We start from the raw sequence: 26,071 nt of genomic DNA on the forward strand, positions 1-26,071 counted from the left end.
TGAGCCCTCTCAAGGCCCTGTGGGGTAACCTAAGTATAAGGAACTGTCCTGTCCATAGGTTGGTTGAGGTGGCAACTGCCGGGCCCCACAAAGCATGGCTTGGCACTCATCTGCCATTGGCCACAGGGACGTGCCAGCAGCAGTGTCGAATTAGCAACTGGAAGCCACTCTAGCCCCTCTGTGCTGCTTCTGGTGTTGGCGAAGGACCCAGGGTGGGCGGTGAGGGTTAGATCACCTGGAGACAGCTGGCGAGGTTATGGGATACCCAGGGGTGGTGGAGAGCATCCAAGCTGGCAGACGGGGCTGGAAGACATGTGAGGGGAGTACATGGAGGCTCCCGCCAACCTCTCTCGCCCTTCTGGAGGGGATGCTTGCTGACTTGCTTGGAGGATTTTGAGGTAAATTGAGTTTGAGATGCCTGATATAAAACAAAATCATAACACACTTTCTAAAGCCTAAAATAACTAATAAGGCAGTTCCATGTCTTCTACAAAAAATTTTCCCCCCAAAATGGAATTTCTATCGACTAGTTGAAAAGTGGGGTTAACTCCCAGCTCTGGGAGTTAACAGCGCTGCGGCTCTGCCTTTTAAATGTATTAAGAGCCAGCTGGTCCACAGCAGCAGGGGCCTGGCATGAGACGGGAATCAACTATTCCAACCCCACTGTGCCTCTGATTTTTAAATGTTTTAAGATCCAGAAGGCTCTTTTTTTAAAAAAATTAAATTTTATAAGCTGCCTCGAATATTTTAAATATAGATGTTGGGTTAAAAATATTTTAAATAAGTACATTTAAAAAGCAGAAGTGCAGTGTCTGGGATTGGGCGCAAGCCAGGGACCAGCTCCAGTTCCTGCTCTCCCGCCCTGGTTCCTCTGATAGAAGTAGCAGGAGGGGGAAAAGTGAATAGTTGAGGGACTAGTCAAGTATTCGATAAAAATAAGCTTATTGAATAGTTACATCCCTACTCTCTAGTCCCAGTTTCTGGCAGTCAGAAGTTTAGGGACACCCAGAGCATGAAATTCCATCCTGACAGTCTTACTTAATAACCATTGATGGACCTATTCTCCATGAACTTATCTAGTTCTTTTTTTGAGCCCTGTTCTGCTTTTGACCTGCAGAACATCCCTCAGTAATTAGTTCCATAGGTTAACAATGCATTGTATACAGGAGTACGTTCTTATGCTTGTTTTAAACCTGTTGTCTATTAATTCCGTTTTGTGACCCTGGTTTCTTGTGTTATGTGAAGAGATAAATAACACTTCCTTATGGAATTATTGCCTTTTTCTGAGCCATTAATGATTTTATATGATTTTATAAACTCGGTCATACCCTTTAGTCATCTCATTTTTATACTGAACTGTCCAAGTCTTTTTAAAGGTTGGCTAGACATCTGTCAGGGATGATCTGGATGATGCTTAGTCCTGCCATAATGGCAGGGGACTGGACCTGATGACTTCTCAAGATCCCTTCCAGTTCTAGTATTCTACAATTCTGTGAAATGTTCCTTTTACTGTAGATAGGCGTCCATGTGAATTATTCAATACTTAGATGGCACATGACCAGCCAGGGTGCTATAACTCTCTTCCCCACTCCCTGCCAATGTTATGGAACTCACCTTTTGGTGATTAGCAAACATAAATTTTCGTATATATAAATAGTTCTTTATGTATTTTCCATACACACATCTCACAATGTCTAGGATGACCAGTGTGATACAGGTTTTCATTATAGCTCTTATACGACATTTTTTGGCAGATTTGTAGGAATATGCCTGACCCATGGGATTTCTGTAAACCCTTTGTACCCCTCGTGCCTTCTGGCAGTTGGATCAAGGGGTCCGTGGGTCATAGAAGTCTCTAGAAATCAGTTTTCAGCAGTATTTGCTTATTAGCCTTCCATTCTAAAGGCTCATAAAATGCTGAAATGCAACCATTTCTGTAGTGGAAAGCAGCAATAGCTGTTTAAAAGCACACATCAGCACTATTTAACCACTTAGTGCATACATTTTAAATTTTTTGTTTCAATTTAATCAGACTGAAACTGCCAGGGTCAGATGTAGTTACCCATAAAGTAGCTTTTCCTTGATGACAAGATAACATCACATCTACTCCGGCATATGTGTTCTGGAATGTTTAATGTAGTAAGACCCTCTGGTAGAAAGACAAGGTGGGTTAGGTAATATCTTTTATTGGATCAACTTCTTTTGGTGAAAGATATGAGCTTGCACAGAGCTCATTGTAGGTTATACTTTTTCTTTTAGTGATTCACATCTTGCCCACCTCTGCATCCCCAACAACCTCTCAGATTTCTGTTTCCTTCGGGTAATATCTTGTCACCTTTTTTTACTGTTGTCAAGGGATGGAAGGTTTGTTTTACATTTATTCAGAACTCATACTGCTGCTACAAAAAGTAAGATAGTTTTTCTACCTTGGAATCAGATGATGATGCATTATAGACACATTTTCGCATGCATATAGTTATTCCGTAGGTATGCATGGCTTTACACACTGCTTGAAGATACAGTAAATGAAAATAATAATTCATTATATTCAGTTGACTAGATTATGTCTTTGTGGTTCATATGCTTTTCAGTATAATGATTGTATTTCAGTATTAGCCAGGGTAGGCATGGGCAATCATTTTTGAAGGGGGGGGAGGGCACTTCATAATTTTCAGAAGTGGTCATGGGCCATCCTGGCAGGATGGAAGGGATGGGGCCTTTAAATAGAAACAGTTAAAAGGTCCTGCAGCTCCTGGCTATGCCGCTAACCTGTTGCCTGTGATCCGCCAGGGAAGTACAAGCCCTTTACATAGCAGAAGTTGAAATGGCTTGCGCCTCCCAGGCAGTGTGTTGGCGGTGGGGCCAGGAGCTGCCACAGGCTGGATGAAAGAGCTAGGCAGGTCGGATCCAGCCGCTGACAGCCTCTGTCCAGTCCTGAGCTCGGGTCTACCTATACCTGTTCAGTAGCAGCTTGAGTATGGGGCTGGAGCTTTCTGTGACTCAAGTTTTCTGGTGAGCAGGCCTGCCAAAAGGGGGTGCAAATGGGGCAAGACTCAGCCCTGTCGCTTCTGCCCAAGGCCCTGCTCCTTCTAAAGGTGCAGAGCTGCCCCTGCCTTGCCCAGGGCACTGGTGGGGCTTTCCGCCCCACTGCTCATGAATTAGACTATGATTACTTCAAATGAGGTAGGATTGCATCCATGAACAGTGACTGAGTACCAAAGCCTATAATTAAGTTAGGGGTAGAGAGCTTAGCACCAATAGCCCAAGCCTGAAGTACTTCGCTCCTATATTTTGACCACATGCTCAAAGCAAATGTCATACCCATCCAAAATATCTATTGCCTATTAAAATTATCATTTTTTATTTGTATTGCAATAGCACTGGGGAGCCCAAATTAGGGACAAGGAGCATCCATTGTGCCAGGTGCTGTACAAACACAGAACAGAAAGATAGTCCCTATCTCAAGGAGCTTACGATTTAATTCTAAGACAGAAGGAAAAAGATACAGACAAATATGGTGGGCAGTAATTTTTGCACATCCATAGTTGTTTATTTTACTTTTATGACTTTCTCTGAATCAACTTGCTTGAGTAGACACAATAAAAAATAACAGATTTGCATACTTGTGCATGAACCATCTGAATGTTTGCTATTCCTATTAACAATCAAACTTCAGATACTGGTAAGCTCCTATCAACAAATCTCAATTTGATAAATATAGATGCATTTCTATTCTTTGAATGAGGATAACATATGGGAAGTCACTTCTTTATCTTTAAATATCTGAAATTATAATATATTTCTTCATAGATTTTTTCATATTTTCAGTAAAGTGGGATAAATACAATTGCCACTTTTTTTTGGAGGCGAGAAGACGAAGAAAAAGTTGATTGTACGTAGACAAATGTCAGCATATGGTGACAGTCACTTATTTTTTAAAGTACATCCTGAGTCTAAATTGCTGCTTTTACGAAGAAGCTCTTTAAAGATGAGGAAACAAAGTTCTTACCAGTATTTCTTTATTCCATGAAAGACTTAGGAGATCTTTTTTATGGTTTTGTTTTACTCCACTTGTTAAACAACGGAAGTGTATTTGATTGAAGGAGAATTGTAACAAATGTGTTGTTTCTAGTGGTGCTTTCATGAAAAGAACTTGGCAGGAGATTTGAAATAAAAATAAGTTCACACTATAGCAGGGGGAAAATCCACAATGTAAACCCACATACAAATTAAAACTTTTTTGTGAGCTCTTGATGTCACTGAACATAAAGACTAGTAACACTAGCTTTGTATAGACTCAGTGCAGGGAGAAGCATCTGGCACATAAATATCTTTGACGTAGGCTTAAAACATTGCCATATGAATGCCCTTTCTTTCAGGTGACAGGTAAACAAGAAGAGGGCAGTATTATTTGCAAATGTAAACAAACTTGTTTGTTGAAATGTTTGGCTGAATAAGAAGTAGAACTGAGTGGACTTATAGGGTCTAACGATTTACCTTTTTGGTACATAATTTTACGTATTGTAAATTCAACTCCATGATAAAGAGACTACACTATAGTAATTATATTAGGTGAATTTAAAAATACAATTTTTACTGTACAAATATTTGTAAGTGAACAATGTACACTTCGTATTCTGTGTTGAATTGAAATCAGTATTTTTTAAAAATGTAGAAAACTTCCAGAATATTTGAATAAAATTGTATTCTATTGCTTAACAGCATGATTAATCATTATTAATGTTTTTAATCACACAGTTAATTGTGATTATTTTAATTTAATCACTTTTGACAGCCCTAGAAGATTCTTTACAGATGTGAAAAGCAATCCCTACACTAAATATTTAGTTAAATAGTCTAAATACAGATACAATTCAGCTGAAAAATACAGCGTGAAAGTTTGGTGCTTAAGGAAATTAAATGATTTTTTTATGTTCCAAGATTTTCACAAATTCTTAATGTATTGTGTTTCTATACAATATTTGTGTTTTTTTTTTTTGTTTTTTTTTTTTTGCTAGGCACGAGCTTTAACACCTCAGACAGCAGAAACGGATGCAATTCGATTTTTGGTTGGGACACAGTCTCTTAAATATGACAATCAGGTAAATTTTTGTCAAAATAATATGTGTTAAGTAGCAGGAATATTCTTGAACTCTTTTGCAAGTATATTAATTAATTTCCTGCCAAGCGTAAGTATTAGATGCTTTATTTTTTAAAGATGTGTTATGTGACCAAAGCATAGAAATTTTGAAAAGTGGGTGAATGAGGTGTCGTTAAGAAAAGGTTGATATTTTTTTCATAGTTACCTCCATATTCTAAGACTGGTGAATAATTAATTTTAGAAATTTATCAAATAATTTGAGATAAATTGCAAAGTTTATCAAATTAGTTGTTAGTAAATATTATTTGACCAATTCTGTTAGTTACTTTTTTGATTTTGTAGAATCATTTTTAAATTACAAAACTGGTAACCCAATTAAAATAAAATCCATCTTTCCATTTTGAAATTGTAGCTAGTCTGCCTGATGATTTTCCTTCAGTGAAACTCCTTAAAGATGTGTAAGTATTGGCATGATCTAGTCCTTTAGGTTTCAATTAGTTTATATTCTATTCCTGTTAGCATAATTTCATTTTGAGCATACGAATATCCATAAAATGTCCATCACTTTGTTTCTTCAGGGAGTAAGGGCAACACCGATATACAGCCTAAATACTGCTGCCTGTGTGGTTCAATCTTTCCTTGTAAAAGTAAAATAGCTGCCTTTTTATAAGATTAACTTTGGGACAAGCTTTAATATGGAGGGACAGGCTTGAGCCCTAAAGTAGTCTATGAAACACATAGGCTACATCTACACTGGTTAGTCTTGCACAAGAACATATGCAAATGAACCACCATTTTTGTGCAAGAGGCTTTTGTGGAAGAAGGAGCAGTCTGCTTATTTTCAGGCTCTTGCACAAGAGGGGGTTTTTGCACAAGAAGGAGCAGCATAGACTGCTCCTTCTTATGCAATAGCCCCTTGTGCAAAATGGTGGCTCATTAAGTATGCAAATGAGGCATGCGATATTCATCGCCGTGCCTCATTTACATATGTTCTTGCACAAGAATGGCCAGTGTAGACATAGCCCTAGTGTTTGTACAGTCACTGATTTTTCACATTAGAATAGTTCAGTAATAGTAGTTATTCACTAATACCTTTAGCACACAACCAGAGCTTGGATTCAGGAGGTACATGGTGCCACAGTGTGCTGACTCTTCTCTCAAAAGTCTCCAGAATCTCAGCTTTCATTTTTTTAAAGTCAATCTCTAGCTAGTATGGTTGTGAAGAAAACCTCTAATGTGAAGGGTCTAAATGATATAAAGATGTGTAGAGAGAGGAGAGATCCTTTGGAACACTAATTCTGAGAGGTGGGAATTGTCTGTTCATCTAAGTGAAGATGCCAGTACAGGTTGAACCTCTCTAATCCGGCACCCTCAGTACTTGACAAGTTCCGAACCAGACAGTTTTCTGGACGACAGGAGGTCAATATTGTCTGGCAGTATTACCAACACTTCCACTCCTTACTGGGCTGTTAGAGGACATTTAGGAGTAAATTTAAGTAAAATAACAGCACAGAACACTGAGAGTCAGGACTGGTGGCTGTAAACAAACTTTATGGGACTGTGGGAAACTTGGCCACCCCTATGAAAAGTGAATATCTGACTGACTAAAATAATTCCAGACAATGGATGTTTCTGGACCAGAGAGTTCTGAACTAGAGAGGTTCAACCTGTAGTAACTTAAAGTCAACATCAAGTATTCCATTCTTCATGTGAGAATGGAGAGAGAATCATGGATGTGTACGACTTGCTCGGAATTAGGGATGTTACATTTAGTTTAATTGACTAGTCAATTAGTTGATAAGCAGGGAGCCCTGCCATGGCTCTGCCTTTTAATTGGATTAAGAGCCTTTTAATCCATTTAAAAGGCTAAAGCGCAACAGGAGGAACCCAGTGCGAGCTGGGACAGCTGATTCCCAGCTCATGCAGGATCCCCCCCAGCTGTGCACCAGCCGTTTAAAAAGCAGAGGTGCATCTGCGACTGGGTGTGAGCCTAGGTCTGATCCTCGCTATCCCCCTGCCTCCCATCACCCCCACGGAGACAGTGCTTGGGGGTGCTGGCTTTTAAGATGGCTCCCCCCCATCACCGGCTCCTCCTTCCCCCCCTTGCTGCTTCTGATAGCAGCAAGGGGGGAAGAAAGTGACTAGTCCCTCGACTATCCAATAAGTTATTGCTTATCAGATAGTCAACTGGTTGTTTACATTCTTACTCTGAAAATCTCATTTTGGTGGTACCAGTAGATGTTGAATTTGAGAGATGTTCCCTCCCCCCCTCAGTCGAAAAGGAGCTAACCCCAAGAAGCGTAGCAGAGTGCTTGGATCAAGATGAGCCCTGTCTGTGGAGAGCTGAGCTCAGAGATCATGCACAACCATATTTTGAAAAGCTGTGAAATTCAAAGTGAGCAGTGTCTCATTTTGGGTCATATGATAGCAACAGTGTCACCACCTTTTCCCCCAATTTGGCCACTGAACACAGCATCCATAATGGCATAGCAAACACAACCATTTTACTTTGTTCGTTTGTATAGTCATATTACTGTAACTGGTTTTCTAGTATTTAGACCAGACTTGTGCCCTGTAGAGTTTATACCTTCCAATTGAGAAAGAGCATGATGAAAAATAAAAACATATCAAGAGCAGGAATATGAGGAGACATGATATAAACTATAGGGAAGGGAGCAAAGTTCCTAGAGTATTATTTTCAAAATTTAGATTATTTTGTTTTTGTCCTGTTAAATACAACCTAGCATGCAGGAGAGAACAGATAGCTTTCTATTGCTAACTTCTGCTCTTCCACTATCTAAATCAGAGTTTTTGGAAACCATGTTGGCTATCTACACTGGCAAGTTATTCCAGAAAATCAGCCGCTTTTCCGGAAAAACTTGCCAGCTGTCTACACTGACCGCTTGAATTTCCGGAAAAGCACTGATGATCTAATGTAAAATCATCAGTGCTTTTCTGGAAAAACTATGCTGCTCCCGTTCGGGCAAAAGTCTTTTTCTGGAAAACTGTTCCGGAAAAAGGCCAGTGTAGACAGCACAGTAGTGTTTTCCGCAAAAAAGCCCCAACCGTGAAAATGATGATCGGGGCTTTTTTGCGGAAAAGCGCGTCTAGATTGGCCACGGACGCTTTTCCGCAAAAAGTGCTTTTCCGGAAAAGCGTCCTGCCAATCTAGACGCGCTTTTCCGGAAATGCTTTTAACAGAAAACATTTCCGTGAAAAGCATTTCCGGAAAATCATGCCAGTGTAGACGTAGCCATGGTGTATAAATAAAAAAAGAGAAGCTGTTCAACGTGTAAAGATGTAGATGCGGTGTTATACATCTGTATAGGTTACAGTTGGCAGCGGAAGAAGACTTACAGAAAAATAAGTTTTTAAAAAATGAAGGAACAAAACTTTTTTTATTGCTGTATCTCAGATCAACATTGAGGAGGATGTGCAGAAGGACAGAGGAAAAGCTGGAATGAGCATGGATGGCAGGGAGAACCAGTCTTGCAGCACAGGAACTGTAAAGAAAGGGGACCTAACAACCAGTTAGGGAAGAGTGCAGAATGCAACTTTGTAAATAGTCTGATGACCTAGCTGGAATCCAGGGCTGCCAGTATATGCTGTCATATGGGCTACTGTGGGGAGGGAATTGTTGGCTCCTGAGGTTGGTTCCACTTTGAAAAGTCCCATGCTTTCATCCTACAGAGCTGGGGGAGGAACAGTGCTTGTGTCTTGATAGTTCCTGGTGTATGTGTGGTGGTGATCCCTACTAAGCTATTGTCTTTGCCATGTCTAGGGAGCTGTATGTATTGCTCCCTTCACAGCACATTGAAAATGTGGCATGTTGTGCTTAACTGAACTAAATTTAAATTTTGCTATTTTAGACTAAGCTATCTTATGGGTTACTAAACCACAACTTCATTATTGCACTTAAAATTTGATGTGATAACATCACATTTGATAGCTTTTTAATTAGGCATTACTCATTTACATTTATCCCATTATCTTCCTTTCTGAGAATAGCTTAGGACAGGATTTATCCCAACAATTTTTTTGGCTGCCTCTGAGTGTGACCACCAACTGTTAGTGATTCTGACAATTTTTCCTGAAATACTTAACTAACTTTAGGAAAAGCAAATAAATATGCACACAAACATGTCCAAATTATTGTAATTTATTAATTGCTAGCTATAAGTCTGTTGCTGTGAAAGGTGATATTTGTATGTTTAATATTTTTCACTGTCTCCCGCTAGCTACTAAGTGTACTATGAAAAGTGATATTAACAAACATAAGTGTCACTTTTCATAACAGAGTTACTTAGTCTGGGAACAAATTAAACCCTGGATGGGGAGGTGGGCAGGGAAGCAATGGGGGCCGGAAGTTACAGGGGGATAGATGGAGGTTTGGGGGAGGCAACAGGGACCAGCGGAGAGAGGTAGGGGTGTGTGTGGAGAGAGGGAATGGGGGGGGGGGGGGAGTCAAGAGAGACAGCCCCAAGCCCCATGGCCAGGGGATGGGGCCTAGTGTCAGAGCCCAAACCTCTTCAGCCAGGGCCCAAAGCCATGTGAGCAGGACCCAGGGATAGAGCTTGAAGCCCAAAGCTCGAGTCCTCCCACCCCAGGAAGGCGGGGCCCTCACAGACTGCCTACTTTTCCAGCATTGTGCCCCAGGTACTTCCAGATTGGGGGCAGGGCCAAACCCCTTTTGGAGACCCCAGCAACCAACATCAAGGCAGTGCATTGAGGAGCACCAAGCTGGGGAAGGCACTACTACTTTGCTTCCACTCTCCCCTCTCCTCCACATCCGCACTGCCCAGGAGGCCGCAGTTTCAAGAAAAACCCTTGATGGCTGCATGTGGCCATGGTGGCTGCATATGAGAAATGCTGGCTTAGAAGTTCTGTGATGGAAAGAAAGTATGCTGCCTCTGGCATTCAGTACTAGTTCATAAAGGGCCTGTCTACAGAGAAAAAATTTAAGTTTACTGATTTAATTTAAGGTGTGATGATAAAAAGATGTGTGGATATTTCTACATGAGGTTAAACTTGGCTTATATCAGTTGAGCTCACACATTTTTGTTACAAGTACAAGGTAAATTGATATAAGTCACTGATTTAAATCTACTGATTTAAATTTCCACTCATAATTGTTTTGGTTTATCATTATTCTCATTAAGACATTGGAGCTTTGTGTGCAATCCAGACTGAACTCTACATACAGTACAGAGGCTAGGGACCAATGCCTTTAAAAACTAGTAATCAGTGCTTTAACTTTTTATGGGGCAGCAGGAAAGAGGAAGGAGGAGTGGAAGTCCTCTGCTTGCTTTCTTCCTCAGACAGTCTTTCAGAAAGGGGCAATTATAAGTACAAATCCCAATTTATTTTCTCACTGTCCTCTTCACTGATGCATTCTGTTTGTTACTCTTGTCTAATTCCCATCCATACTGGTGATGCAAGGTCTTTGGCTTTTTCCCTTTAACTACTGTTTTCTTCTTTCTTTGCTTAACATACCTGCTTCTAGGTAGATCGCTGTACTGTACTGGGAAATTTCTCCATGCACAAAAGCCATTACTTACCACTTGCTCATGCTATCCCTTTCCTAAGGTGCTTGCTACCACTATATCTAAATGACATAACATATGATTATATTTAATCTGTTAACTCATCTTTGCACTCAATAACTTTTGATGTCTGTCCTTGACAATATTGGTTAGTGCATTTTGGAATTGAAGCCCATCTAAGAAGGTGACATGAGTTGGTATGTCTTATTTGTCAGATTTTGTCATTGTGGCATCGGATTGTGTTAAATAAATTAGGTCCAAATGTATTCAGAGAAAACACTAAATATGAATGACAAAAGATTTAACAAGATTTCATCAACTTTAGAAATATATGTTGAATGCTCACAATAGCCAAGCTAAGAAGAACATTAGCAGAGGAACCATGGAGGAAATTTTTTTTTTCAATTTTTAAAGCTCCTTCCTCCTTTCTCACAGCAGGCTAACAAGTTGGCACTCTGCTGTAGCATTTCCTCTTGTTCCAGGATGCATGTCACAGCTACCAAAGAAGGATTTTTCTTATTTTTCCTATACCTAAAGACCTTTTGTCAAATGTGAAATTTTGTTTTAATCCAGGATTTATCCCTGACTTACATGAGTTGACTCTTTGCTCCTGCAGAGTTACCTGGTAACTGTGAGATCAGCTGAAGCAGAATTTTCACAGCATAGTAGAAATTGTCCATATGACTTTGAGAGCCCTCTTATGAGTGTAAAAGGTACTCTTGGTTTATGTGCTGAATGACCCACTTAACCTGGTTAGTGGGGGACATATAATACACATTGTTGAAGTAAATGGATTTTTGATTTGTAGTTCACCTTTAGGGAACCAATTGCACTGCCAAGGAGTCTACTTAATAATTTCAGTAGAAGGTTTCACATTTTTTTGAAAAAGCTGAGTGTAAAGAAAAGATGCAAACAGGCAGGATGGATGTATTGTATGTTGCAGCAATGGCATAAAGTTTTAGTGTGAATCTTTCCATAGTCAGGGTAGTATAGTGATTCTCACATTCCAAACATCCTGCCTATATACCTTTCTCTGACTTGAAATGATGAACTCGAGGGATCCTGTCTCAGGGATGCAAGACTGAGAAGCAATTGTAAAAGATGCACTTCACAGGAATAATAGGATTTGCCTTTGAGTCCTAACTATGGAATTACTTTAGGCCAAAGACTTACAAAAGGAAGAAATTCTTCCAGAGACTGTAATTCCAGTGTACATTGCTGTTGCCTTCATTTTATCTTGACATCCCAAATTCACAAATATGGTATTTTACTTCCAGTTTGTCTGCAAATGGCTCGAATTGTAAGTTTAGCCAGTACAAGTATGCATTTTATCTTAGAAAATATTTTACAGCAAGTGTCTATCGAGCTAAAAAGAGAAGTCCTGAAGGTCAGATATAAAGATGAAGTGAGAGAGATACCTTTATAGATGAGGCAGCTCAAGTTATAATGTGCAATTGTGGTAACAGGATGTAGAAGAGGCCAAGGTAGTGTCTGGCACAGTAGATCATGCTCAAGCAGGAGATAAGGTAATGTGAAACAAGGGACAGGTTTAGTGTGTGGTTTTTGTTTGTTTGTTTGTTTGTTTGTTTGTTTGTTTGTTTGTTTTTTGAAAGGTTGGAGTGTTATTTAAATTGGACAGGAAAATGGATGTGTGTTGGCTTAGAGGATGAATAATGTCTCACTTTATAGTTGGATTCAGGATTTGGGTCAATAAATGATGACCAAATAGAGAGAACATCTTGAGCAACTGATGGGCATTTTAGATGTCTTAGAGCAGGAGTGGACTTCATCTAGCCCACCAAACTGCCAGATCCGTCCAGCCACCATCCCTCAGCAGGCTCTGTGCATCCCGCAGCTGTGCATGTCCTCAAAGGGGATGGCTTCTGGGGCCATGTGTGTGTCTACATGCTGTGTGCCCTAGGTGGAGGTATTGTGCACTGCTCCTTCCTTCAGCACAACCTTGCAGCTCCCATTGGCCGGAAACCAGCCAATGCAAGACACCTGGGCCCTACTTGTAGCACAGGCAGCACGTGGAGCCCCCCCCTCAAGGGATGTTTGTTGCTCAGAGATGGACATGGCCCCCACAGATAGCCTGCTTGAGGGTCCGGATGTACTACTGGCAGGGAGCCACCTAATGTAAGTGCCTCTGGGCCAGAGTTTGCACCTGGTACCCCTCCTGCTCTCCAACTCCCTGCCTCGGGTCACAACCTGAACCTCTGCACTTATTCCTACATCCCTGCCCCCATGTCACAATCCAAATACTCTGTACACCCACTTCTCCTCCCATTATCCCTCCCAGACCTTGCATCCCCTCCTGCATCCCAATCCTCTGCCACAGAGCAGCGTCCTCCTGCCCTAGGTCATAACCTAAACACTAGCAACTCCTCCTGCATCCCTGCTCCAGGACACAACACTCTCGCAGCCTCTGCAGCCCCTACTGCATTCCAAGCCCCTACCCTGAGCTCCCTTATGTACCCAACCTCCCTCCCAGACTCCACACTGCCTCCATTAATAGCATAGAAGAGTGCGACCCTTGACCACTTACCAGATTCTTGGAGTACTCTCCCCCCATCAACAATTATTTCCCACCCTATCTTAGAGTCTGGTAAGAGACTAGGAGAATGGCACTGGTATAGGGAATCAAAGTCCAATTTAGGAAAGTAATTGCTCATGACAGTACAGAAAAGAGCAAAGAAAAGGTGAATGCTAGTTAGAGATGAATGAAACTAGAGGATGTATCTTGGGGGTCTCCAACTCATGGCCTGCAGAGTATCCACAGCTAGAGTATATTCCTAGTCTGGTCTGGAAGTCCCAGCAGCCCAGGGGTATGTGTCCATTCCCATCCACCAAGCTCCACCTCTTCCTGCCATCTCCCATGGCATCCCCTTGCCCATGGGACGTGGCCTGGGGGATCATCAGGAGTTCCTGGTGTGGGGTGGCAACAGTGATTCCTGCACTCCCTGCTGTGAAAGGAGCCACAGTGCAGAGGAGTGTGCGCTCACCAAATGCTCTTCCCCATGGCTGCTGCAGGAGTGCCTGAGTGCTACAGTGATCCTGCATCAAGTCCTTCCCAGGAGTGGGATGAAGTGTGGGAGAGAGGGTGGGACAGCAGTAAGAAGGGGAGGGGCTTGGGAGTGAGTATTGACATGCCCCCCTTTGGGCCGCAGAGACTGCTAGGTCAGATTGCAAATATGCCCTGGCTGTAGATGGCCTGCAGGCTGGGAGTTTGAAACCATTTATATAGCCCTTGCTGGATTCCTAGTAGGGAAGGAACACTCAGTATTTCAAAATGAAACAAACAAATCCTAAAAGGGACTGATTGGTTTTATCAAACACACTAAACACTTTAGAGCAATTGCCTACATTACTGTGTGTGGAAAAGCTTTTAGAATGACCTAATACTTAATAATAGGGAATAGGATGTCTTTAGTTTTAATATTTTTTTTGTCATGCAGGTCAAGGTTCGCTCTATGCTGCGTGGTAGCATGGCTCCACAGCTGCTTAATGAGCCCTGCTCTGGTGCTCAGGGCTCTACGCACAGAGCTGCCTGGCTGGGGGAGCAGCACTTCTCCCTGAGCTACAGCAGCAGCTCCCTGCTAAGGACAGAGCAGCAAGTCTCTCCCAGCTGGTAGGGAAGGGACATGTCCCTACAGGCTGGGAGAGACTCCCTGCTCTAGCCTCAGTAGAGAGCTTCTGCGCAGCTGAGGGAGAAATGTCTTTCCCCCAGCCAGTAAGCTCTGTGCATGGCAGCTATGAGCCTCTGGTTGTCCAGGGCACATTAAGCAGCTGCGGGGCAATGCTACCATACAGCTTCGAGGGAATCTTGATGCAGGTGTTCTATTGTTGAACCTCTGATAGGGCTAATTTACATGGGTGAAGTTACTCATGCATGTTAAGTGTTTTTCAGGGTCAATCTTTGTCAGTTTTCCTTGCTTTTTGTCTGAATCTTCCACATGGTAGCTAAGGAAATAGAGCTAATATTGGCAAAAATGTTTTATAAATACAAAAGAAAAAAATTGACAAGCAGGAGGATTCTAAATAATACCTGAAACCACTTGTTAAATCTTATAAACAATTGGCAAGATGCTAAATTGTCTGTTGTTATAAGTTGAAAGGCTGACATTTTTTTACCTGTCAATTAAAAAAAAAAATTGTAACATTTTCACATGTATCATTTGTATATACAGTAGCTAAAGATATAGTGCTGAAAAACTTCTAGTGGGGTATCAGTTTTCCTGTTACATCTACTAAAAATCCTTTCTATCCACTTAAAGGAGATTCATTTCTGTTGAGCTGGATACAAAATTATCTTAGATATTTAGATGGAGGATTTGAAGGGTTTAATTTTTGTTCATTGCTAGCAAAGTGATAAACTGCAAGTTTAGAACTCTAATAGCTCATTTTCTGTTCACAATCAATGGAAAAGGCTGTATTTTGTAGTTGCAACACCAGGGAAATTAAAAGGGATTCTTCATGATAGGGACATAACTTTTTTAGAGAAAATATCCTGCATAAAATTAAAGAATTATGTTCTTAGTATAACAACAGTAGGTATCAGTTATAAAATTCACATTAGATGGTTCTTTGCTGTCACCATACATAATTAAGATGCATAGGAAAAGAATGGAGCCCTAATGTTGTCTTTTTATTGTATTTGTAGATTCACATCATAGATTTTGATGATGAAAATAACATTATAAACAAAAATGTTCTTATCCATCAAGTGGGTGAAATTTGGCACATTAGTGCCAGTCCTGCAGATAAAGGTGTGCTCGCAACCTGCTACAATAAAAGTAAGTGTCTTTTGAACTTATGTTTTAATATTTCTGGGATGTACAAGAGCTGCACATCTGCCAATACATGAATAGCTTAAAATGGGATCTCTTCTATTATATGCACTTTTCAAAAGGCTTTCTTAAATAAACATTATTGCAGCAAGATTAAAAAATAAATGTAAGTTTGCCTAATTAAGGCAACTCTACTTCACTAAATTTATATCTATATTTGTATAGGCTTTGGTACTTCTGAAGTTCATGTTTATTGGTTTTTCAAACAGGCAATGTAAAAGATTTCAAAACAGTTTATTGGCATTACTAATCTCTTCTAGAAACTGCAGAAACATAGTATAGTATATAGTAGTTACAAATTACATATATAATACTCATACACAGATATTTTACCTAAAATATCTCACAGATAATAGCTTCAGATTCTTTGGCCTGCCTAAACATGCATACACAGCTATTGTCTGAAGATGCTCTGTGTACCTGCTGGGCCACATAATTATCAAGACTACATATTATGAGACTTGAAAAATCATTCTTTTCCCATTGGTTAGTGGAAAGTTTGTCTCTGGCAAGCGAAGGGACCTGCAGTATTAGTTTGAGTAAATATTCAGCTTCGTTAAAATAAATGCTAGCCCATACTATCTTAAAGATAACCTTCTCTGTGTGAACTGAATATAACTTAACATTTATTTTCCTGAATCTCGAGACAGTTCCAGAACTTTAGCTGCTTCTCATTCTTCAAACTTGTACCTATATCTGTGAAATCAAGAAAACTTTGCTCATTTACAGTTGGTATTGTAACCCTGTAGTAAAAATAGTCAAAAATAATCTTTTTTTTGGTCTAACAAAACTGTTTTATGCAGGATAGGTGCAATAGCAGAAACATCTTGACTTTTCTAAAGAGGGAATGGGATTGAAAGATGGAGACAGAATTTACAGGTGTGGTTTATTGGGCATAATTTACTCACCCTGACAGTGATCCATGAAGAAGGTTGAAAGAGCTGGAATCTGCCCTAAATTTCTATAACTATTTAAACAGTTTGAAGCTAGTTTCTAGTACCTAAAATGACCTGGTAATGTTTATGTATATTGCTTTTTAAAAAAAATCTCTAGTTTTTTAATACCATTTTTCTTTAGCTTTCTTGAGATGAGTACTAATCGTGCCTGTTTGTGTTTTTCACCCAATTTGATGAATCATTTTGAGTGACTACTTTTCATCCTAAATTCTCAAACTTCAGTTTGTCTGTCCTGTGTTTCTACCAGATTACCTTGAATACTCTGGTTTCCTAAAATATTTTTATGAGCTTAGCTGTCTCTCTGTTTTTCTTCTTGTTTTCCTGGCTTAACATGAAAATATTTTTGAAGGTTGTTTGATACCTTTCTCTTCAATTTTCAGTACAATTCATTCATCTTTTGCATTTAATAAATTATTTTAAATGTTACATAGTTATACCATAATGACATCAAATCAGAGAGCTCTAGTCTATTTAATGGACTTCATTGCTCGGCAATGCTTTCTTTTTCTTGTATATTTTGACACAGCATGGATAGCTATGGTACTGCAAGATGGTTTGTAACACACAGGATGTCTGCTTAATTTTGGTTCAAAGTATGGTAAGAACTGTCTGAGAAAAACCCACACTCAGTACAGAAAGTTATACCATTCTGAGATCAAGATCTAAAATGGAAGAAGTGGGTCAATTCATAATGTGATAATATCAACAGAAGAAAATGCAGACTTCCAGTATTGTATAGTGTTGTGATATTTTTGGTCCTACCTCCTGGGTTATGGAGGCCATGAACTAATATAATGGTTAAGAACAGTGCCTTTCTATAGAGAGTCTTGTATATTTCCACAAGAGTAAGAAGATAATGATTCTCATCAGCCACTCTGGCAGGCTTTTAAAAAGTTAGAGCCTCTTTCTAGCAACTATTCCTGCCGTTTCCTTCCAGGGCTACAGCTGCAGTAATAATAATTTCTCTTCTGAATCCTCAGGGAAACCACCTCCATAAGTGCCATTGAAGCCATGTTTGGAAGCAGAAAGTATATATTAATTATAAGATGAAAAACACACTGCTTTTTTACTGCTATGTGGCATCTAGCACATTTATTAAGCAAGACACTGTAAAAGCATTGAAAGATACTTTGCAATACATGTGATTGCAACAGGGGCATATTGTTGGTGAAAGCAGCAGTCAGGACCCCTACTAATGGAAGGTGTCAGTGCTGCTTTTATCATGTTAAAGCTGTAGGTTGGCTCTTTTAAAAATATATAATCTTTGGTCTAACTAAACCTTATAAAGAACCATATGGTATCTAGCCTCCTGTTTTTGAACAAGATAACTGTGAAGCTGGCAACAAAAACCCACCTTTAAATGTACTTATCCTCACCAGTATCCTGGATCTTTGCCAAATGAGGTTCAGGTTTGTTGTGTTGATGGCACTTTGCCTGCCCATGGACGGGGGAGGAGGGATGCCCATACGCATCTGCCTGGATCTCTGTGTTACGCTGATAATGGGAAACTACTGTCCTGTCTTGGAGACATGGCAGGCTTTGTTGGCAAGCTCTGGTCTTCCTTTTTAGGATGCTCACAGAGTGTGCTTTTGAGAAACTCTTCCTCTATTTTGGAGTACTCACCAGACTTGAGGGATCCCACAAAACATGACTGTCTCTTCTGCTAAGTGCAGTGTTCTCAAATGTTAACAGTACATGTTCGTCCCTTTAGAATAGCTTCATGGTGATCCTGTTTGCAGTTTTTGACTGAGATTAGCACCTTTGCGAAGGGCCTGTATGTGTCTGTGTGAGAGAATTTGTTTTCATGAAAGAAGGGGAGGATGATGTTTCTTAAACAATTCAGCACATGTCCAGGCTTGTCATCTGCTACTGAGTTATTAAAATCTGCGAACCCTTAATTAAAAAGTCAAAAGATTTTTTTTTTTTATATTTTCAATTGCTTCCCAATCAAAACTGGACTGAAAGGTGATAGTAAGGATTTTTATGATACCAACTTTTTTACATTTTAATTTTCCCTCTTATTTGTTTAACTTTCTGGCACATTGCAGGGTTTTTTTTTTTTTTTTTTTATAAGGCACAAATACCACCATTGTGCTGGCATAAGTCATGTTCACTTCATGGTAAACAGTGCCTGGCTGATTGGGCTAGCATTCAGTAGTATTTACATAGTGCAGCAGCATTATTTGATTCTTAAGGTGATTTATTCTGTTTAGTGAATTATACTGAACTTTTCACTACGCTCACAACCATATTGTGTGTCTAGATGAATTTTATTTTCTAGTTTTGAATCATAGAATCATAGAGCTGGAAGAGACCTCAGGAGGTAATCAAGTCCAGCACCCTTCTCAAGGCAGGAACAATCCCAACTAAATCAGCCCATCCAGGACTTTGTCAAGCTGAGACTTAAAAACTGCTAGAAATGGAGATTCCACCACCTCCCTGGGTAACCCATACCAGTGCTTCACCACACTCCTAGTGAAATGGTTTTTCTTAAGTTACAGTGGGAGAGATGTAGGTTGGATATTGAGACCATTGCTCCTTGTTCTGTTAACCGTCACTTCTGTGAACAGCCGTTCTCGATCCTTTTTGGACCATCCCTTCAGGAAGTTGAAGACTGCTATCAAATCCCCCCTCACTCTTCTCTTCTGCAGACTAAACAAACACAAATCCCTCAGTCTCTCCTCATAGGTCATGCACTCCAGCCCCCTAATCATTTTGGCCATCCTCTGCTGGACCCTTTCCAGTGCGTCCACATCCTTTCTGTAATGGGGGCCCCAGAACTGGACACAATACTCCAGATGTGGCCTCACCAGAGCTGAATAAAGGGGAATAATCACTTCTCTGGATCTGCTGGCAATGCTCCTCCTAATGCACCCTAATATGCCATTCACCTTCTTGGCTACAAGGACACACTGTTGACTCATATCCAGCTTCTCATCTACTGTAATCCTCATGTCCTTTTCTGCAGAAATGCTACTTAGCCATTCGGTCCCCAGCCTGTAACAGTGCTTGGGATTCTTCCGTCCCAAGTGCAGGACTCTACACTTGTCCTTCTTGTACCTCATCAAATTTCTTTTGGCCCAATCCTCTTATCTGTCCAGGGCATTCTGGACCATATCCCTGCCCTCCAGCGTATCTACCTCTTCCCCCTAGCTTAGTGTCATCTGCAAACTTGCTGAGGGTGCAATGCATCCCCTCTTCTAGGTCATTAATAAAGATGTTGAACAAAACCGGTCCTAGAACAGATCCTTGGGGTACTCCGCTAGAAACTGACCACCAACCTGACATCGAGCCGTTGATCACTACCCGTTGGGCCCGACAATCTAGCCAGCTTTCTATCCATCTTACAGTCCATTTATCCAATCCATATTCCCTTAAGTTGCTGGCAAGAATATTGTGGGAGACCATATCAAAAGCTTTGCTAAAGTCAAGGTATATCACATCCACTGACTTTCCCATATCCACAAAGCCAGTTACCTCATCATAGAGGTAATCAGATTGGTCAGGCACGACTTGCCCTTCGTGAATCCATGTTGACTATTCCTGATCACTTTCCCCTCTTCTAAGTGCTTCAGAATGGATTACTTGAGGATCCCCTCCATTATTTTTTCCAGGGACTGAGGTAAGGATGACTGTCTGTAGTTCCCTGGATTGTCCTTCTTCCCTTTTTTAAAGATGGGCACTACATTTGCCTTTTTACCAATCGTCTGGGATCTCTCCTGATCTCCACGAGTTTTCAAAGATAATGTGCCTCAATGACATTTGCCAGCTCCCTCAGTACCCTTGGATGCAGTAAATCCTGGCTCATGGATTTGTGTATGTTTAGCTTTTCTAAATAATTCCTAACTTGTTCTTTCCCCACCAAAGGCTGTCCACCTTCTTCCCGTACTGCGTTGCCTAGTGCATTTGTCTGGGAGCTGACCTTGTCCGTGAAGACAGAGGCAAAGAAAGCATTGAGCACTTCAGCTTTTCCCACATCATCTGTCACTAGGTTACCGCCCTCATCCAGTAAGGGCCCCACACTCTCTCTGATCACCCAATCATTGCTAATATTTTTAGGAAAGTAAAAACCTGTATTAAAACAGCTTGCAGAACAAATTGAACATGACCAAATGATACACAAGTATAGAGGGAATTATTTTGGGGACACGGTAATGGAAAACATGCTATTTAGTGTACTGTGAACCTAGACCCACCAAGAATAGTTTAGCAACGTGAAAAAAAACACCCTTAATATAACAACAAAAGCACCATCTTAGTTCCAGTAACTTCTCTTCATTGTAATGTGATGGCTATTTTTTTATGAAAGACAAGGGTGGAACATCACACAGGCTTTTTTTCTAACCTCATTTCCAACAGTCTGTTGTTATTACAGGACGTATCTAACATTTTTATTATGTCTTCGGGTGTGTCTAGACTACAGAGTTTTGTCGACAAAAGACTTTTGTCGACAAAACTATACCTGCATCTACACTACTGCCAAGTTCTGTTGACATAACGTCGACAGAACTCGGCAGTTTTGTCGATGGTAAACCTCATTTTATGAGGAATAACACCTTTTGTTGACAGAGTCCTTTGCGTCTAATCTCTAATGTCAACAAAGCGGCTTGCTTTGTTGACAGAACTGGGTGTAGTCTAGACGCTCTTTGTCGACAGAAGCTTTGTTGACAGTATCTGTTGACAAAGCCTCTGTCGACAAAAGCCTGTAGTTTAGATGTGTGGTCCCCAATGTGGTGCCCGCAGGCGCCATGGCGCCCGCCGGCCATTTCTGTGCGCCCGCCAAGTGATCGGGGCCAGCCCCGCCCCTGGGCGCACCGTGCATGGGCTATGCCGGCCCCGGGCGCACGGCGTATGGGCGTCCCTGCCCCATGGCACACAGCGCAAGAGCAGCGCCAGCCCCAGGCGCACATGTGATGGAAAAAAATCAACTCCAATTGTGTCAAAGGGGGGACTGTGCAGAAATCAAAACTCTCTGAAAGAAAACTGCTGTAAGGGTTAAAAGTTTTCCAGACCTCTCTCCCTGTAACAGAGAGAAATCAAATTAACTCTAATCAAGACCCTTACAATGCCTCCTATCTCAAGTTCATGGATACTCCTAGTCTGTCACAATTTGTCATGTAAACCCTTATCTTTGTCACAGTTTGCCTTGTAGACTCCTCCACTCAACTTCTCATGTGGCTTTGTGTACTGTAAAAACTTACTTCTAGCACTCCTGGGGTGAACAGAAGTCTGAGTACTTCTGCTGAGACTTTGATATGTTAAAGAAGAACAATCAACAACTGAACTGTCTAAGCATTCTGTATATAGGATACCTGAATCTGTCTCTCATTGCTGCTGCTTTCACTCTTGGAAGTGACAGCCTGCATGCATGCATCATAAAGTTTTTCCTTCTAGGTTTCTCTCCTGCCTCACTGATTTGACCTCTGGCCTCGGACCCTTCTGGGGGCTCTGTACCCCAGGGGAGCGAGATTTCCCCCTCACACAGAGCATGGGTGATGACAGCTCCTGGGCGTGCGGCACAGGAGCGACGCTGGCCCCGGGAGTGCAGCGCATGGGTGGTACCGGCAGTGGGCACGCAGCGTATGGGTGGCCCAGCCCCCGGGTGCATGCAAAGCCCTGCCCCTGGGTGCCCGGTGCATGAGTGGCCCCGCCCCCGGGTGCCCGACAGCCCCAAAAGGTTGGAGACCACTGGTCTAGATGTACCCTTTATGATGTACATATCAGTTTTTCTTGAGGATCCTAAAATCCAGAGGGACAGAAGTAAAATCTATTACCTGAAAATATTTTAGAATAATATAATCAATATAATGAAAAGTATTGAGTCTAAAATACATTTTGATAGCACCTAGCTATGAAATTTACATATATTTTTAAGTTTGCTTAAGGGTTGAAAGTTTATTAAGATCAAACCACGTGAGTACTTTTTTCAGTGCAACATGTATCTCATTCCAGCTGAATTGCAACTGTCATCTACACATACTGCAGTTCATAATCAGATCTACCTCTGACTACATTATTATATGATGGGTAAAATTTTCAAAAACTGCCTATCACTTAGAAGCATTTTTAGAAGCACCTAAGTTCTTCTTCAAGGAGTGTCCCTGTGGGTGCTCCACCTTAGGGCTTGCAGCACTGTTGTGTGTCTAGACTGATTTTCAGTAGCAGTGCCCTCTCGTGTGCTGTGCATGTGCGGCAGACGGCACGAGTGGTGCCGCTACCATGCATGCACGGCAACCGTCCTTTCAGTTCCTTCTCTACAGTCATCGGTGTCGGTTGGAACTGAAGTTACTCTCCTTTTCGCTTACAAGTTTAATAGTGTTCCTGTTACAGTTTGTTAGTTCTGTTAGTAGTAAGTCAGTTAGAGTTAAGATTTCTTTCCTTTTTTCTATAAAAGGTTTTCAGGAAAAAAAAATTCTGTTAGAATGTGAATTGTGTTTTGTCTAACAGTTCTATTATCCTTGGGATGCCTGGCTCCCCAGGTTTCAAATGCTGCCTCTCCTACAGGCTGTCTATTCCCATCTTTGACTGTCACGCCAAGTGTGTGTGCTGCTTCAGCTACGCACACATTACCGCACAGTGTGAGCGCTGCAAACAACTTACAGCTCACACAAAAAAGGCATGGGAGCTCCAATTGAAACTTCTCTTGCTAGAGAACATGGTGAGACCAGCGTCAGACCCAGAGCACTCATCTCCACTGCGCCAACTGTCAACCCTGGCCATGTCTGAAAAGTCAACATTGGCCAGCATCTCCATGAGGGACTCTTCCTCTGACCAGAATAGGAAGAGGTTCCATTCCTACAGCAAAGGTAACTCTCCCTCAAAAAAACAGGAACAAGCGCTTAAACTGCCCCCTGCTCCAACACTTACCAAGGTTCTGGACAGGGAGGCTCTGGGACTGTCAGGTATCAACAGTTCCTAAAAGTCCAAGGACCTACATAAGCCTTCAGGCAAGACCAAGGCAAAATTGGCACCATCAGCACTGACGGTGCATACGTCGACACCGAGAAAAAAAATCAAGCTGGCCGCCACCGGCACCATGAAGCCATACACGGTACCGTTGGCACCTATGCTGCCTCCAGCACCAAGGAGCTACAAACATGGTACCAACATCCTCTCACTCGGCACTGTCAGCACCGCAGACTGTGGCCATAGCTCCATTCTATCTTACTCCAGCACCGCATACACCAGGGCCAGCACCATTCACCATGGAGGAAGAGTTCAGGGTATCCTGGGTGCCGAAAACACCTCAATTTGGCACCGGCACCTCCACGTCCAGCAGCTTCCTATGCTCGCTTACTGAATGTTCGGCACTGCCTTTGTTGAGTGACGATGAAGATGACTCGGTGGTTGGTACCCAAGGTATTCTTCTCTGAAACACCCTCAACCACCGACACTGCCAGGGGCTCAGCAACAACCTCTACAGTGGTTGCCCCCTCCATGCCTCTACCCTCCAACTGGCCTTATTGGGACCTGTGAGCACCGTATTGGGTTCAACATCAGGTACAAGGTCAACAACTCATGCCGACTGCCCCTGTTTTCAGAGCATCATCCCTGCCATCCATTGACAGGTCGCTCTACCAAGAGGAGGAGGACATTGCTTCTTTTGTCAAGGAATCATCATTCTCCTCTCACCCTGCAGCCCACATATCTTTTCTCTCTACTGACGACACCCTTATTCCCCTACTCCATACGGTAGGTGATGACTTTCACGATTTTCAAGAGCTCTTTAAATGAGTAGCTGATGTCCTTGAGATCTCCCTAGTCAACTTTCCCAAGACCCAACTCAAACTGACCTGCATACACCACGCCACACTAACCTCCAAACTGGCCTTGACCAGAGACCTGGCACTTGTGGACCCTGCCAAGATTATATGGCAGATGCCAGCCACAATTCCATTGGTCTGCAGGAGTTCTGACTGAAAATATTATGTGGCACCTCAGGGTGCAGACTTCCTTTTTTCTGATCCTTCCCCCATCTCTATAGTGAAGGATGCTGTCAACCAAAGGGGTAAACAGAGCGCAACATGTACTACCCTGTATGACACAGAGTGGAAGAGGTTAGATATTATGGGAAGGAAGGTTTATTCCTGAGCCTCGCTTCAGCTACATATATCGAATTATACAGCCATGTTGGCTAAATACACCCACCACATCTTCAAACTACTATCACTTTTTATTGATAACTTGTCAGACGATAAGAAACAACAGTTTTCTGCCAATGTAAATGAGGGAATGCTGATCTCCCGCATGGTACTGCAAGCCGCCCTCAATGCATCCTACACAGCCTCACAGTTATTGTCGTGAGAAGGGTCTGCTGGCTCCACCTGTCAGGCTTTCCTTATGAGGTGCACAGTAGATGATCTCCCCTTCCAGGGATCCAAGTTGTTCGCATACACAACCAATGCATCCTTCCGTTCACTCAAGGATTCCAGAACAGTATTGAAAACCCTTGGGATCCATGTGCCTGCAGCAAAGAACAAAAAAAAAAAATACTTTAACCGGAGATACAAATCTTCTCCTTTCAATCACACTCAGAGGCACTTTGACAGCAGGAGGAGACAATGTCAAACCAAACTCAGACAGATCGCTGACCAGCCCGCCACATCTCAGCCATCTACCTTCTGGCAAACATTTTGAAGGTCAGGTCGAGAGTCTGATACCACCCCTTCATACAGAACAACTGCATTCCTATCTACTTTTCTGCCACCGTCTCCTACCCTTCTTCAATCAATGGTCAGCGTTTACGACTGACAAGTGGGTGCTAGAAGTTTTAAGAGCTGGATTCTCCATCCCTTTTACCAACTTCCCTTCCACCCATCCTCCTTCCCTGTCCCTCTCAGGGACTCCTCTCACGAGAGTGTTCTACTCCACGAGATCAATCATCTGCTCCACCTGGGTGCCATTGAATTGGTACCTCAGAGTCACAAACAGCGGCTGCTACTCCCATTATTCCTCACAACAAAAAAATCAATTCAATCAAGTCAATCTGAGGTTGGAGACCAATTCTCGATCACAGGAAACTCAACCTCCACATTCGAAGGGAGCGCTTCAAGATGGTGATTTAACCATAATACCAACCCTAAATGAAGGGGACCGGCTATCGACTCTAGACCTCCAGGACACTTATCTTCACATACCCATGCATCCTGCACATTGCAAATACCTCAGGTTCACACTGGGCACAGTACATTTCTAATACACAGTGCTGCCCTTCGAACTTTCCATGGGCCCAAGGCTCAAAACTCATCGCAGTAGTGGCAGCTCACCTCTCAAATGGGGTGCAGCTATATTCCCCTACCTCAACGACTGCCTGATCAGAGTGCCCACCTGCCAGAAAGCTTTTGAAGCAGTCTTTTTGAAGGCCACATCCTTATTCCAGATTCTAGGACTTCAAATCAACCTAGCCAAATGCAAGCTCCAACTGATTCAGACCATAGAGGTTTTTAGGGGCCTATCTCGACTGCATCCAGGCAACAGCCTCTCTTCTGCTCCTCCAATTCCAAACAATCAAGCAGCTTGTCGATGTGCTGCAGACCAGCTTCTAGGCCACATTGCAGTGGCCACATCAATGGTGTCACATGCCAGGTTACATATGAGGCCAGTGCAGCAATGGCTCAGAATGGT

General features: G+C 42.0%; 1 protein-coding gene across 4 annotated transcripts in view; it reads left to right on the forward strand.

The window, feature by feature from the left end:
* The window catches only part of EIPR1 (EARP complex and GARP complex interacting protein 1), a 195,337-nt gene that overhangs the window by 5,312 nt on the left and 163,954 nt on the right, over positions 1–26,071 (forward strand). For 2 of the 4 annotated variants that reach the window (XM_006112048.5, XM_075923544.2), the window contains exons 2-3: positions 5,019–5,102; positions 15,305–15,437. In XM_006112048.5, coding sequence (XP_006112110.2) covers positions 5,019–5,102; positions 15,305–15,437 — 217 coding nt within the window. Of the gene's footprint in view, positions 1–5,018; positions 5,103–5,513; positions 5,560–15,304; positions 15,438–26,071 lie in introns of all 4 variants that reach the window. The other 2 variants (XM_075923545.2, XM_075923546.2) reach the window with 2 other exon arrangements.

The sequence above is a fragment of the Pelodiscus sinensis genome, chromosome 3, assembly GCF_052426305.1.
Source record: "Pelodiscus sinensis isolate ZL-2025 chromosome 3, ASM5242630v1, whole genome shotgun sequence".
Taxonomy (NCBI): Eukaryota; Metazoa; Chordata; order Testudines; family Trionychidae; genus Pelodiscus; species Pelodiscus sinensis.